The sequence below is a fragment of the Eubalaena glacialis genome, chromosome 12 (assembly GCF_028564815.1).
Source record: "Eubalaena glacialis isolate mEubGla1 chromosome 12, mEubGla1.1.hap2.+ XY, whole genome shotgun sequence".
Lineage (NCBI taxonomy): Eukaryota > Metazoa > Chordata > Mammalia > Artiodactyla > Balaenidae > Eubalaena > Eubalaena glacialis.
Window position 1 is genome coordinate 1,814,004 of NC_083727.1, and position 15,731 is coordinate 1,829,734.

The 15,731-nt window shown below is 49.9% G+C and overlaps 1 protein-coding gene across 12 annotated transcripts in view; it reads right to left on the reverse strand.

Moving 5' to 3' along the window:
- The window catches only part of AFDN (afadin, adherens junction formation factor), a 131,731-nt gene that overhangs the window by 28,849 nt on the left and 87,151 nt on the right, over positions 1–15,731 (reverse strand). For all 12 annotated transcript variants that reach the window (XM_061207562.1, XM_061207569.1, XM_061207559.1 and 9 more), the window contains 4 exons: positions 13,900–14,043; positions 12,229–12,427; positions 8,143–8,246; positions 6,052–6,138 (listed from right to left, as the gene is read on the reverse strand). In XM_061207562.1, the coding sequence (XP_061063545.1) occupies positions 6,052–6,138; positions 8,143–8,246; positions 12,229–12,427; positions 13,900–14,043 (534 nt within the window). The remainder of the gene's footprint in view (positions 1–6,051; positions 6,139–8,142; positions 8,247–12,228; positions 12,428–13,899; positions 14,044–15,731) is intronic.

A 15,731-nucleotide genomic window follows, 5' to 3' on the forward strand; every position in this document is an offset into this window, starting at 1 on the left:
AATCAAAACCACATTTTCCCTTCCAGAGGCACCGATGAGAGTCCCACGCAGTACAGCACTCGAGCTGCTGTCTGGCATTTGTGGCCTTTAACGTAATTTCAAGTGGGCAGAGAATGGTGACCACACACACTAGCCAGGGGCACAAAAGAAGGCAGAGGGCCAGATCCTCAGTCCTGAAAAAAGCAGTTAAAGTGAAATAACAAAGGTCACTCCTGTGTGATCTCAGTATTTAACCTTAAAATGCATCTTGAAGCTGCTTTCCTTTCCCTTAAAAGGGAGAGAAGGAGGCTTGAGGAGAAGGAGTCTGAGAGGAGGAGGAGAGAAGGAAAGGGCAGAGGTTGAAGGGGGTGAAGCAACACCACACCTGGAATTTACCTGCAGAATAGCTACACGAGAGAACGGCGGTCAGCTGACAAAAATGATGCCCAAACAGAAGGACAGACAGCAGAAGCCACACTGCGCTTTCCCCAGAACCAAAAGAAACACGCACCTATCAGTCAGCTGCCTTATGCATCCGATGAGAACCGGCTACCAGTTTAGAAAAGGCTGCTCCCAAATACCTTGTTTGCTCTAAATCTTCTAAGGCACCTTGGGAAAGGCTGAAGCACAGGTGCTATCACCTCCCGCTCAGAGAGACTCAATCAGAAGCAACCTCGCTTCAAACATTCCAGCTGCAATTTCTGAGTGAGTGTGGGAGTGTGATATGAGTTACAGCATAAAAACATCATTAAAAGACAATCCCCCCCCCCCCAAAAAAAAGGCAGCAGCAGGAGGCAGACAGACTGGCCAGCCACAGCAGCATGAGTTCAGCCTATTGTTCCCGGCGTGGAAACAGCCTGCACTCTGGCGAAAGGCTTTCAAACAATCAGTGGGCTGGGCTGACCTGAGAGCCAGGAGTATTTAAAACTCATCAGGCCGATTCAGCACAATGCTCTGCCCAGCCGCCCCCTTCTGTGTTTGGAGCTGCTTTAGTTCTAGTCAGACAAGAGTTCTGATTCATGAACTACTAAAATTCAGACTAGACTTTTAAAAACATTGTCAGGCTCTCTCTTTTTGGTAGGAATTACCTTAGTTCTGAAACAATCAGTTTTCAAACTCATGCCTGAGACACTCTCCCCCTAGCAGCCTGGACGGCACTCGCGGGGTAAGTGCCCTTCCTGCCAGAGAGGCAGGCTCCAGGGTCAGCTCTGCCCATCTGTCTACCGTTTGCATAAAGCACAAACAAACAACACTGTGTCATCTATCCTTTCACTCTCCGTAAAGTAAAGGAAGCAAACCACACCGATTCTGAACTGGGCCCTACAGATGGGCTGCAGGAGGCCTCGGAGCCCGGAGGGGTGGGCGCACGACCCAGGGTGCGAGGAGGGTTCTCCAGGGCGAAGGGGCAGCTTCCCCGGGAGCCTCAGAGCGTCTGTGGCTCAAGAGTGAGACAAGGAAGGTGACCCGTCGGTTCCTGCACGGCTCAGGCAGGTGCCCCAGGGCTGTCTGGGCCTCGCCAGACTGGGCTGCTCCACAGCCAAACCCTCCACCCGGGGACCCTACAAATACCGTCGTTCTCTACGTGTACCAACCACCACGTGAAAAGATAGCTCTGCTTTAGAGGGTTAACATGACTCTTCCGATTACATTATTTTAATATTGTAATTGAATTCAGTTATTTCGGTCGACCCAAGAAGTTTGCACGTAGGCTGTTACTGTAAATGTATAGGTAAAACGTTGTTCTTTTATATAATTTACGATTAGGACAGAAATATAAAACATTGTTTCCAAATTCATAAGCGACAGCCACGCAGGGCACTCAGTTGTTTCGCACAACTTAACGGAAAGCTATTCCTGGCATGTCCACGGGAGAAATTGCAGTCACCTGGTACTTTGGAACTGATCTTAAAAGGGAACTGAGAATTTCCCGACTCACTTCTTTGACTAGGTCTTTCCCACCTGGTCTCAATAAGGTCACTAAGGAACACAAGGGTGAAGGTCTCAAATTCCTTAAAGGACTAAACTGTAGTTCAAACTCACTTTTCAAGTGGTGAAAAGGCAGTATTATCAATAAACACTGCTTTTATCCTCTCCTTTTTAAGGCACAGGAATTTTATTTTGTGTTTTAAGGTAACTAAGTAAGATTTAAAAACTTAAAAACCGTATACAGTCAGAGCACAAACTAAGATTCAATTAACCATTCATTTTTAAATAAAATAGTAAAATATCCTAAGTACCTTTCAAATTGTCACTTTTACGTTCACCTTTAGAAAAAACAGGTTTTGGAGAAAGCCTGCAGTAAAAAGCACCTAAAACGGCCAAAAAGAAGTTGCATCGTGGATATTCTTGCACGTCCTTGGCAAACTCTACAGCAGCGGCTACCAATACTTCAAGCAACTTCCACCGTACCGTAACCAGCAGGAGGAGATTAATGGTTTTTTCTTGTATAAAAAGTACATAGAAGCCTTACAGTTTCACGAACCTCAGGAATCCACAGTGCTGAGCTGCAGAGCAGTCAACATCTGGGTATGTAATTACGAGCTCTCTACACGGCGGCTTCACGGGCAAGCGAGCCCCGGACAGGCTGAAGCGCGTTACCGTGGAGGGAAGGCAGCCTCTAAAGAGACCAGCCACGGCCACCACAGCCCCCGAAGAGACTCACCACAGACTCTGCTCTCCCGACAACAGAGAGCCACATCTTGGTCCCTCGGGCGCACCAGCTCCTCCCGCTGAAACACAACCGTCTACCTCCCCCGGTGCTAACAGTGGCACATAGCTGGCCTCTCGAGGCTCGCCACCACGAAGCTGAGCTGGACGCCACAACCCGGACGGCACTGAGCAACTCCTGCCAGACCGATGCAAACTCGGACTCTTACGTAACCGGGCAAGCTCAGATTTTCGTTTACTCTATACTTTATTAAACTTTAAAAAGAGCTAGAAAAATAAAAAGGAGGGAATGGTTTCTATTTTAAAAATCCAAGTTAAACAGGAAGCACCGTGCCGGCCCTCAGCTGAGTGAGAAGTAGTGCCCCAAGCTTCCCCAAGGCAGGGTTTCACAGAGTGGACGGCGCACAACGGTTCCAAGGCATCTGGATTCCATAAAACAGCCGCGGCCTGGAAGGGGCGTCGGCGGGCTGACATCAGAACCCTGCCCAGGCTCATGGCCGCGAGGCCACACGCTAATTAGGAAGAAGTAAAGAAGAACGGAGCCGAACACAAAGGCCGCAGCAGCTCACAGAAAGGACCAAAACACACAGACGCAAGTAAGGGTGACCGGGGTAGAATTTAACACGGCGGCCTGCAGCCTCCTTTCCCCGAGACTCGAGGTGCGGCCAACGCTGAGCGTGTAGGGGGAAGCGCTCTGCCCCGGGCCGCACGCGTGGAGTGGGGGGGAGTCTGAGCCCTGGCGCCCGCCACGGAGGACGCCGAGCTCTGCAAGCAGAGGCCCTGCAGCCCGGCTGCCCGCACTCACCGCACGGCCTCGGAGTCTCCCGAGGCCACCTGCGCTGTCACGCGGGCTGACACAGACCTAGCCGGGCATCAAGCAGAGCGCTATTTCAGCAACGTGTGTCCGTTACAGGACGTGTTCACTCTTGCTCAACACTGCTTTGCGAGCACCGAAGAGACTACAGCTCAGCTGGAGAAAAAGCCATGGAGTCCACAGGTGAACTGTTAGAGTCGTGTCTCATTTTAAGAACAGACATTGCCACACTTTTTCATGCCTGAAAACGGCACGCCGTCCGGCTACTAGAGCACGCTCTTACCCCCTTAGAGCAGCCCTATGCCTCCGACCCTCCCTCCGAGCTCCACGCGTGGGTATCCAGCGACGCACGCGATAGCGCTCGCTTGTCTAGCTCAACAGGCACCCTCCTAGCTCTCAAATCTAACGCGCTCAAAACTGAGCTCTCGATTCTCTCCCTGCCGAAGCGCGCTCCTCTTCAGGAGCCCCACCTTCAGCCAACACTCCCACACGCCCAGCTGCTGAAGACAGACCCGGGGTACACTGCGACACTTCTCTCTTCCACTCACTACACCCAGCTCAGCGACCAAGGCGAAAGCTGCCACTCAACGCGCACACATCCGCGCCCAAGGTGCACCAGAAGCTGGCAGCCCTGCAGCGGCCGACGAGCCGCGGCCCGGCTGCCTGCAGGGGTGTCTGTCCCAGCGACGCCACGCTGCTCCACGAGTAAACGTGCTGCCGCGGCTGCCTGGCCTCCGTCTCCGCTGCCACCTCCTTCCCCCGCTGAGCAGACACTCCTGCCGCGTGCAAAACCAGGCGTAGCTCCCTCACTAGCCCCTGGCTGCACTTCTGAGCCCCTCGGACCACGCTCCCCAAGGCAGGAAGAATAAACTCTCAGGACTGCACTCTGATCCCACCACGTCTTACGCGAGCCCTCGGGCTTCTTGGAATCAGTCTCCTGGGGACCCGGCCACACGCCTCACTGACCACTGCCCTGCCCGCTTTCCCGCTGTGACCACACGCCCGCCGAGCAGTGTCTGCCCGCCTGGGCCCCGTGGGGGGCCTGCAGACCCTGCTCCTCGGCGTCTGGTCTCGCCTCCTCTCGGGTCACCTCCAAGGGCTCCCCTCACCTCCGCGCTCTGGCCCCGGGGCCGCGAAGTCTGTGCCCGCCCCTCCACCAGGCTTCACGGCTCACCCTCCGAGGGCCAGCGCACGAGGCATCTCCTCAGGGGGCCTTCGCTGATCCCGACTCTACGCTGGCAGGGAGAGGGTTTCGTGCGGCTGCTCTTCACCCGACTGCGGCCACGTGCTTGGGGCGACGGAGCCCTGGGGCTAGCACCCTCTGCTCCTGCCTCCCACCGGCAACCGCAGGCACGGGGACAAGGCTGGACGGTGACCCTCAGCCTGGCTCCTTGTCCTAACTGCCCACCGACGCCTGGCAGCCCGGCGAGGCCAGAGGCCAGCCAGAGGGGGTTTGGGGGGAGCCCACGCGGGGCCTCACTGTCTGCTACACTCAGGACTCGGGCCAGAGGGAAGGGCCCAGAGACACTTAAGTAGATCCAACTTAAACCTACAGAAAACAGGCAGCTTTGTATTGAAAGAGATAAGGAGAATTTCAAATCTCAAGTAAGACAAGTATCTGAAATACGATTTTTATATACATATATACACGTAAAACTCAGAAAATACGGGGGTTACATTTTTTCTGTATACTGGAGTGTGGTGGGGTAATTTTTATCCTAGTGATTTATTTTTTTCCCTGAAAATGGGCATTTGACTCGGTGAGCAAAGAGGAAAACAGTCTGCAGCCTGTAACTTCCCGCTCACATCCCCCAGTGTTCTGAGCTGTGGGCCCACCTGATCACGACAGGCTGGAAACGTGGCCCACGAGCAGGACCGCATCGGAAGGGGTGAGTGTTGAGTCCCGGCCTGCGGGCCTGGCTCCTTGGCCTCCCTGGGTGAGCCCAGGTGATGCGGTGCTTCAGACCCAGGCTGCTGTGCCCCAGACCACACCTGCCTTCCACGTGCTAATACAAAGGCTCAGCTCCTCTGGCTGCTTTAGTCCCAGGGCTGTACTTCCTCCTGCACACCAATGCCCTAGAATCTCGGTTTCACCATGTCCCTTTTTTCTTCCAAACCCTTTCGTTTCTGAGAAACAGAACACCCCACCTGTCAATCACAGTCTTTAAAATGAGCGAAGCGCCTCTTTCCCCTCCGCTCTCCCCAGACAGGGCCGTGCGGGCGCTCCCTTGCTGCGGCTCCCACGTGGTGCCCGCATGCGGGTCGCGGCCTCTAGGACCCCTGCTGCCAGGAGCTGCAGCCTGCGGGGGGCCAGGAACCCGGGGGCCCGCTGCACACGGACGCGGGAGCAGGGTGTCGGGTCCCTCCCGCCCTGGCTCCCCGGGAGCACCACCTGCCCAGCTCGGGGAGCTCGCACCCTGGCCCGTCCGCGGAGTAGTCACCCCGGGAACGCAGCGAGCCCGGAGCTCCATTCCCACGCCCTCGCCCCCTCCCAGACGCAGAACTGGACGCGCAGCTCGGCCCCGACAGCTGCTGGCCCAAGACTTAAAGGATGAAGGCTGGCAGCTCTGCCACCACCTGTCCCGTCCTACCTTTGCTGCGACAATGCTAAGGCCCATTCCGTTCTGCTTTTTGAGGGTCACCGTGATTACTTCTGGTTCTTTCCTCAGAGGCTGAGCCTAAGGGATGGAAACGGAACTTTACTACAGGCCTGAAATGCAAGTACCGCCATTCGGTCACTCGTTTTCTCTCCGGTAGTTGGGAGAGGAAACCAACGGAGAGTGGAAAAGGAAACAGTAAAAATCAATGAATACAGATACTCCTCATGGAGTAATCTGGAAAAGTAAATACCAATAGTCTTGACTCCAGAGCCTTAAAGATGAATCATCACAGATGCTATTTAAATGTTATTTAAAGAACTTAATTTATAAAATACAACCTTGCATTACTATCACATGAGAAAAACCTGATCATAAAGACCAAATTAAATTTTTACTTTATTATCTTTCAGCACCAATTACTAGGTGTTTTTTTAAAAAAGAAATTTACACTTACTTTACACTGTCTATGGGGAGGACTGCAAAAACAGTGTTGACAAAGATGACCTCACATCTCTGTCTCTTGGGAAAGTTCAACAGCAAAAATACAGCAGCCACAGGCTTCAGACAGTGGGACCCAAAGTTCTGCATGATTCTGTGAAGCCCGTGGCTGTGGAATAAGTTACTGACCAATAAGATAGGCCAGTTTTTGAACAGATCCACAAACAAACGAGAAAGTGAAATTAGCCACTGAAGTTACATGTCCCGTACGTGTCAAGCCTCATGTGAAAGAGTTAACAAAAGTAAAGAAGAAAATTCCCAGTGCCCACACTGAGAGAATTTAGTTAAATACATAAGTATGCAGGCACATGGCCAAGAAATGGTAATTGTACACATGGCTTGTTAATTTAGAACCAAAGTCTAGATGAGAATATTTTAAGGGAAATAAATAAGATTAGGTGACAAAGCTTTTTAAAATATCAAGACCTGAAATCTTCTCAGGGATCCATGAATAAACTAGAAAGTTGAAAAAAATCAGTGATTCCATCTAAGGTACTTGATTTCCTATAAAATCTGGGAATTAGAAATTGCTGCTATTACTTGCTAGTGGCTAAACAACAGCTAATAAAGAGTACTAGCGGCACATTGACTGTATCACTAGTTAAATGTGATCTATTTGGTGTAACAGCAATCACCAACTAATTCAATTTTTGGAGATGCTCAAATCTAAAGTTTGCTACTAAGCAAAAATAATTACTTTGAATTTAATATACAAAACACACATCACACTGTTCACCTTACATTAAGTGTTGTCACCTTACATACTCTTGTTTTCTTAGAAATTAGGTAAGTATTAGGCACAATGTTTTGACCAAGGAATAAGTTAGGACACCACAAGGAAGTTTCTGAAGCTTCAGAAGACTCGTGGCTGTTTTTCATAGAGGAGAATCCCCAAATCTTGGCCCGGGCACACCGGTATCAGGGCCAGGGGACTGACTGCCACGTCCATCGCACGTAACACACTGACCCCATCCACAGTAACCTGCCAAACGTGTGGTCACATCTGCTTGGCTCCTCTGAACCCTTACGTGGCTTAAGAGGCAATTACATGTTTAAGGTAAATGGAACGGAACAAACAAGTTCTAAAAGGAAAAATTTCATTTGTTTGTATTTTTCCTGGAATGACTTGCCAGTGTACGTAGCATATGACAACTCTGGTCTGGCATCACTTTCTAAGACACGGAAAAGCACCCTTTCTTGTTTAAAACTCTCTGTGGGAAGCAAGGCAGAATTTTCCCTAAAATCTATGAGGCTAGTGAATGCTGGGATGACCGCTCTTTCAGAAAGATACAAAATATTAGCAAATGATTTGGCACACATTTAAGACAAGGTAGAACTGACTAGAAAAAACTTTTACCAAAGAAAAATTTTCTAATAAAACCCATTAAGACTACCATATTAATATATTTTTTAAATAGGTATTATAGTTGATGTAACTGTGGGTATAAGTATGCTTTATTTTTAAAAGTACCATTTGTTTATAGACAAAACTATATAGACGTGGCCTGAAAAAAAAAAAAAATTTTCAAATCGTAAGGAACACGTTTCCTTTTCTTGTCCGTCTGTCATTCTCACAATACTTGCCAGTTCTGTGTTCTCCCGCATAAGGTGACTCTCATAATCTGCACCTTCAAAATATATTGTCCAAGTGCCTGGTGAACGTGGGTGAGGAATTAACCTGCAAAATCCTGGGGAGAAAATAGGCAAACTGTTAAGAATGAAAAGCACACCACGTCAGACCCATAATCTTCAACAAGGGAAGCAACAGAAAGCAGCAACTGCATGATACCTAATGACAACATTTATTTTTCTTAATTACTTTTACTCTCTCTGAAAACTGAATTATCAGACATTTAAAATTGCGTATTTGCTTTGGTCCAGTGGAATTTCAACACCAAGCAGAGAAGTGAAATTGGTCTCCCCTCTTCTTTATTCTGAAGACTTCTTCCCTTACCTCAATGAAAAATTACAGAAGTGCACTGAAATTGCTTCCTTGCAGATTGGTCTGCTCTGCTCAACTAAGAGCTCCTCAGTCACACTGAGAATCTCTAACACAGGAGAGGAAAGAGGGGCCAGAGAACGGCACCAGCACAGACGTCTGCGCACAGGCTCACACGCTGGGGTAAACGATTTATTCCACTCGTATAGCAATTCTGGGGTAGGACTGGCCTCCTTCTCATCACTCTTTGCCCAAATTTTCTGACAAGTCACACTCACTTAAATTTCTTCCAAACGAAATTTAGAATCATTTTATACTGTTTTAAAGAATATCTCTGATATTTTCATCAGGGACAAATGACATCTTTACAAAACTAAGCCTATGTCATTCCTCATTTGTCAGATCTTACAGAGTTTCTCAGAGATTTCGTGACAAAGTCAGATCACACAGGCCCTGCACAATTCTTCTGTTCTCCAAAGTGGTCTTATTAGCAGCAGCTAACAATTACGAAGAGCACACTGCTTGCCAGACACGCCCTGGTCCCGATGACCTGGGTGCTGGAGCGGGGTGGCGGGGGTCCTGGCTGGCCCCTGCTGGCACCCTCATCCACACTAGTGTTCCACCGGCAAGGATCACTTGGGCTGTTATCTTTGGACAGTTACAAGGTTGTTTGTGGTAGAGGGAAAAGACGACGTCACAAATATACTCAATTAAAATATGGGTACAAATTATTTTTACTTAGTTTTAGTCCTTTTTTTTTTTAAAAAAAAAATCACTGTTTCAATCCAGTTTCATTGAAATATTACCTACAATTTACTTCTCTTTCCCATGTTTTAGAGAATCATAATTATCACAGTTTTGAAACGTCAACAGCTGTAATTTTCTAATTTTTTAAACATCAGGTTTGCACGATGTCTGGACCATGTGCACACAGACGGTTTACTTTCTCAGCATCAGGAACGCATCTCAGGTCAGGTATGAGTCCGTGCTGGCCTTATGGCTTCTCTCATAGAATCGTATTACACGAAAACGCCAAAGGAACATAAATTGAGAACACACAGCAGTTCTTTATTTGGCTTACAAAAAATTGAGCATGAAGCATTAAAACCGCTGATGTTATAGAAGAAAACACCCAGTTCTCTGTAAGTCTTATTTAAAAGCAGCTTTGTACTTGGCTGCATTATCATCTAAGATGTATGAAACAGCGTGGGGCTGCCTAGACCGTGAGGAAATACCACATACGTCCTACAACGAATCATTCAGGAAAGCCTAAGGGGAAGTCACGGAGAAAATGGCATCATCTGGTCAGGATCGCACTGCCCCCAGGCTGGCAAAGACCTTCTCCGCAGCACCTACCGTGGAGCCGGCAGCTGGGTACCCAGCACGCCTAGCACGTGCGACGGGTGCTGGTGAGTCAGCCTCCGCAGGCTTATTCACAAGGCCCTGAAGAGCAGCCCTGCCAGCACGTGGCCCCGACGGCCCTCCGCCTGGCACTGAGCAGGCGGAGACCAGGGACGACCGCCAGGCTGTCCGGCCGGACTCCCACTCCCGCACGCAGACGGCGCAAACGCTGGCACCAAGCATCACCACAGAAGGGAAGACCCACGGGCGGGGAAGGCGGCAGCCGTGTGAGGGAGAGGCTGAGCCCCCAGACAAAGGGACGCTGGCTGGAATTTCAGAAAACAGGGCCACTGCCAGGAGTCAGACAGCGGGAAGCGGAGCAGACGCGGGGCGCGACCACCTGGACGCACAGCACACGGTCCAGTGCTGGGAACACGGCTCGTGCATTTGCAGGTAGGGGGCCAGGACTGGCAGGGGATGGTGCCGCGCCCAACGGCAGGTGACGGGGACGTTCAGAGCAGGAGAGCACGAACGAGCCTGGCGGTGAAGGCGCAGGGCTGCTGCGTGAGTGCCGGGGAGCCCACGGGAGCAGGGAGGACACCCCAAAGCAGCCCCACGGCCCCAAAGCGGCTGCCCCGGCCACCACTTCCCTACCACGCCCCCGCTCAGGCCACTGCGGCTCAGGGACTCCCGCTGCCCGACTGAAGCTCTCTCAGACGTGCCTGCAGCCCGCAGCCCGCAGCCCGCACCCCTTCCTTCCGCCCCGCTCGTCCCAGAGTCAGGGCTGAACTGAGGGCTCTGCCGGCCCGCCCCTGCCCCCGCCCCTTCATCCTGCACACACACGGATGCTTTAAGAACCACATCCCACCCTGCCTGTGCTTCTCCCAGGACAGCACCAAGAGCTCAGTCAGCGCTCCTGGGAGGGTCACAGACACACCTGCCAGCTGCTGTACAAACACATTTCGTTACAAGCAGCAGCCTTTATAAAATGAATTTTTTAAAACGATCAAAACCTTTGAAGATGTAAAGACCTATTGTGGTGAGTGAAACATTCACTGAAGTTAAAAATCACACTCACTAAGTTTATATATTTATATATCTACGGACCTTAATTTAAGCAAATAAAAAAAAAAATAATAGATAAGTTAACTCCTAAATTTTGCATCTCTTTTGCTACTCATCTGAGCTCCACATTACAAAAAAACAGCAGACTAGAAGTGAAATCTGGTCTAATTTAAAAGCTCGTGGTTCAGGTATAACTGTGGTACAGGCAGACCTCATTTTATCGCGCTTTGCAAAGATTGTTTCCCCTACAGATTGAAAGGTCTGTGGCAGCCCTGCATCAAGCAAGGCTATCGACGCCACTTTCCCCACAGCATTTGCTCACTTCATGTCTGTGTGTCACATTCTGGTAATTCTTGCACTCTTTCAAACTTTTCCATTATTATCATGTATGTTACGGTGACCTGTGATCTGTGATGACTAAGACTTGTTGAAGGCTCGGGCGGTGATCAGCATTTTTCAGCGATAAAGTACTTTTTTACTGAAGGCATGTCCATTGCTTTTCAGATGTAATGCTTTTGCACGCCTAACAGACGGATTACAGCACGGTGTGAACATAACTTCCACACATGCACTGGCAACCAGAGCTTCACGCGCCTTGATTTCCTGCGGCATCCTCTTCATCGCCGTGGCCTGGAACCAGACCCACAACGCCTCCGAGGTCGGCCTGCGTCTTCCTCGGTACACATCAACAAGAGAGTGGACAGAGGGCATGGAGTAAAAGCGGGAGACACGCTGCGCTGTGCCCGTGCGTCGGCATACACGCATGTGCGAGCCTGGCATCGTGATGTGCCCGGGCTCGCCCTGTGCCACAGTGCCAGGGGCTCCACGCTCAGCAACCTGCTCAGTCCTCAAGACAGCCCCGTGGGGTGGCACCGTCGACACGCCCACTGCACGGGGAAGGTCCAAGGTGACAGAAGGGTCAGAGCTCAGGCCGTCTGGTTCTAGCGCTGGGGCTGCTCTTGACGGCTCTGCTCTGGGGGCCCCAACGAAACTTACGGTCCGGGTCTATAGGACAGATGGAGCTCCCAGGCTCACACAGAACCCAGAAGGGAGGAGAGCCAAGGTCCCTCCTGCTGTGACAGCGACACCAGGCAAGCAGAGACGTGCTCCCGGGCACCGGGGCAACACCCGGGACCCCGCGGTCGGCACGCTTCTGACCCCACCTCCCCACGGGACACTCCCTTCCAAGCCGCCGGACCCCCAGCTTCTTCAGAAGCACACAGGGCGCACACAACACGGGTGGGCTGACACACACCGACACACGCGTGCAAGGCTCACTTGCACGCGGGCCAGCTCGGGTGCCAGGCGTGGGCCCCGCTACCCACCTCTCTGGCACAAAGGGTCCAGAAACTCCTGTAAGCCGTTTGGGATGTTCCTGACGACGTCGCAGGAGTAGCCATCCTCGGGCAGAAGGAACGGCAGCTGCAGGTCGGGGTCCTCCTCCAGCTGCACCTCCCGCCCATCACTGCGTGCCAGCTCGTCGGCCGTGTTCTCCGCCACAGCCACCACGTGCTCCATCAGGTCCTGGTTGGGAAGCAGACACAGAGCTAAGGACACGCTCGGCGACGGGCGCAGCCGACCAGCAGCTGGTAGAACAACGTTTAACCACGCGTAGCGTGGCTACATACACACACGCAGCGAGGGCGAATTTATCAACAATTCAAATCAGCTTGTAAAGCAATAAAACACTAGCACAGCACATACTCTGAATATATCAGCTACCATATTAATTATTAATTTCAAAAGATCTGTAGTTTTAAATAGAAAGATATTGTTCGATCACAAGAAAACGGTCTTTCTCCCTTCTCAAAAATAATTTTTTCTTTGCACAATTTTTTAACATCCAATTGCTAATAACCTTATTTTTATACTTAATGACATCGGAAAAAGCTCACACAATGTTAAATGTAAAAAAAAATCAGGACAAAAATACCTATTCCCAGCTTACGCAGAAGTTATTGCCTTATTATGGGTTTATGGGTGATTCTTGTTTAAAAACTTTCCGTTAGTGAGATAACGTACACACAGGACGGTTCACAAATCCTGACTGTACAGCCGAGCACGTGAACATCCCGCCCCCGCCAACCAGCCCGCTCGGGGGACCGAACCACACCCACTGCCCTCACTGTCGCCCTCACTGCCCTGTCCTCCGTCCCCAAAGTCTTGGCCACCCAGGCTTCTAACCCGCCTCCTCCTGTGTCCCCAAGCCCGTGCAAAGGGAAGCCCAGGGTGTAGAGCCGGTATCTGACTTCCCGTGTTGCTGTGCAGCCACGTTAGGCTCCTTTACCAGACTGCGACACGGTCTATTTGGGGACAGGTAGTGGCTTCCAGGTTTGGGCGATTCTGTACCTGTCTTCTGTAGGCATAAACCCCACACTGGAGATCAATCCAGCCATCCAATTAGGTTACCTCTCTACCGAATTCTCAGGGCACCTGCGTCCAGCTGAGGCTAACTGTGGCGGTGAGCGCACGCAGCGTTCCTCTCCGTAAAGAGCCAGCTGCGGCACGTACTGTGTTCTGTGTTTCTCACCCTCTGTCCCTTCCAGGAGGCATCCCAAAACAGCAGACTCCGTTCTGGACAAGAACCTGGGTTTTACCAGGCAGACACCTCTGCACAGGTTGGGGAGGCCCTGCAGCTGTTGCTGCGTGAACACAAGGATGGCACTCGGGGTCTCAGGTCACAGCGCCGCGCCCGAGAACTCAGACGTCAGGGCAACTTCCTCACTCCCCGGCCCGGCTTTCCAACCATTTCCCAACAACCTCATTCCCCGAATTAAATCCCTTTCTACTTAACATGCTTATGTAGTTTCTACTTCCTGCACCGACCCGTAACTCATACAGACATCAATAGCAAAAGTGACCTCGTGAGATGACCAAGTGAATTATCTTATTTACTAAAGAAATAAGGGAACTGATTACATAAACTTTCCTTTTCCTCCACATTTCCCTGTGCAGACACAGCCCGCATGGAGTGGCAGTGTAGTGCTGTCACTTACTGTAGGGACAAAAGGCTCATCGGGTGCACAGTGGTAATTCTGAAGTAAGGCTTGAAGTTGCAGTGAGTTTAACTTGAAGCAGGTACTGTTTATATTTGGGATGTCTTCGGGTGCGTACTTATCCATCGTGAGCAAAGTGGTTGCCTATTTTAGAATAAGCAACATGAAATATCATGATTTAAAAGTATTTCATAAATATTCCCCTTTACATAACATTTGTAAAACTGCAATAACTTGCTAATTTGATTTTGAAATGCAAGGTGTTTTTAAGAAAATACAGTTCCATTAACGTTACCTATATGTGTTAAACTGAACTCAAAGCATCGTAAGGTTTTTAGATGAACTCTTTGTTTTATTAAAATATATATTTATAATGAGACTCAATAATTTATGTTCAGAGAGCATTTAAAACTTCTTAGAAACTTAAACATTTATATAACAATTAAGATCACCAATTACTAAGGTCTGAGTAAAATACCATTGTAATGACTTCTTTTTTAAAAGATTTATTTACTATTTGTTTGTTTTATTTATTTATTTTTGGCTGCGTCGGGCCTTAGTTGCAGCACGTGGGATCTTCGTTGAGGCACGCAGGATCTCCCGTTGTGGTGGGCAGGCTTCTCTCTAGTTGTGGTGCGTGGGCTCCAGGGCGCATGGGCTCTGTAGTTTGCCGCACGTGGGCTCTCTAGCTGAGGCGCACGAGCTCAGCAGCTGTGGCGCGCAGGCTTAGTTGCCCCGCAGCATGTGGGATCCCAGTTCCCGGACCAGGGATCGAACCCACGTCCCCTGCACTGTAACGTGGATTCTTTCCCACTGGGCCCCCAGGGACGTCCCTGTAATGACCTTTTTAATAACGAGCTGATTCAATCCAAGTAAGAGGGCAGAAACCTCTTTTGAAACTAAATCTTTTTAAGAGACTGAGAAAAAAAGTACAAAATTATACACTGTAATAATACTAAAAAAATGTCCTAGGGTATGAGGCTCTAGATACTCATCTCCTTAACTGCAAAATACCAGTTCCTAGTCTTTGAATACCTAGGAAATTCCTAGAACTGGTTAAGCCATTAGGACATGGCTCTTCTGTACTCCTTTGTTCCTTTCTTCTTCTCTTGCTCTGTTCCTGGTGATCTGATGATTTTCTGGAGTGGTGTGCTTAGATTCCTTTTTCTCTTTATCTGTGTATCTGCTATAAGTTTTTGCTCTGCGGTTACCTGGCTTTGTATTCTTAAAGAGGCAATCATCATCCATTTTCAAATTGGAATTTATCTTTCAGTATGGAGCTTTATGAAATATACCTTACTATTCTCAATTTAAAAAACCCTTTAAGGTATTTATTCTACTGAGTGCCACCTGTTACGGGCTGTACTGCATCCTCCAAAATTCATATGGGGAAGTCCTAACCCTGTTTACCTCAGAATGTGACCTTATTTGGAGACACGATCCTAACAGAAGGAATCAAGTTAAATCAGGTCAGTAGGTCTGGCGTCCTTATAAAAGGCGGGTGTTTGGACACAGATGTGCGTCCAGGAAGACAAAGGCAGAGATGGGGAGGGGTGGTGTGTCCACAAGCCCGGGGACACCGAAGACTGCCAACAGCCAGCAGAGCCCACGGAGGCCTGGAGCAGATTCTCCCTCGCGGGAACCAGCGTGCCCTGACCTTGCTCTCAGACTTCTGACCTCCAGAGACAATAAATTTCTGCTGTTTAAGCCACCAAATTTGTTGTACTTTGTCCAAGCAACCCAGGCAAGCTAATAAACCACCGTTTCATTATCTGTACATGTGAAAAACCCCAAAAGGAGGGTGCGGAATTCTGCGGAGTCCACGTTCCCCC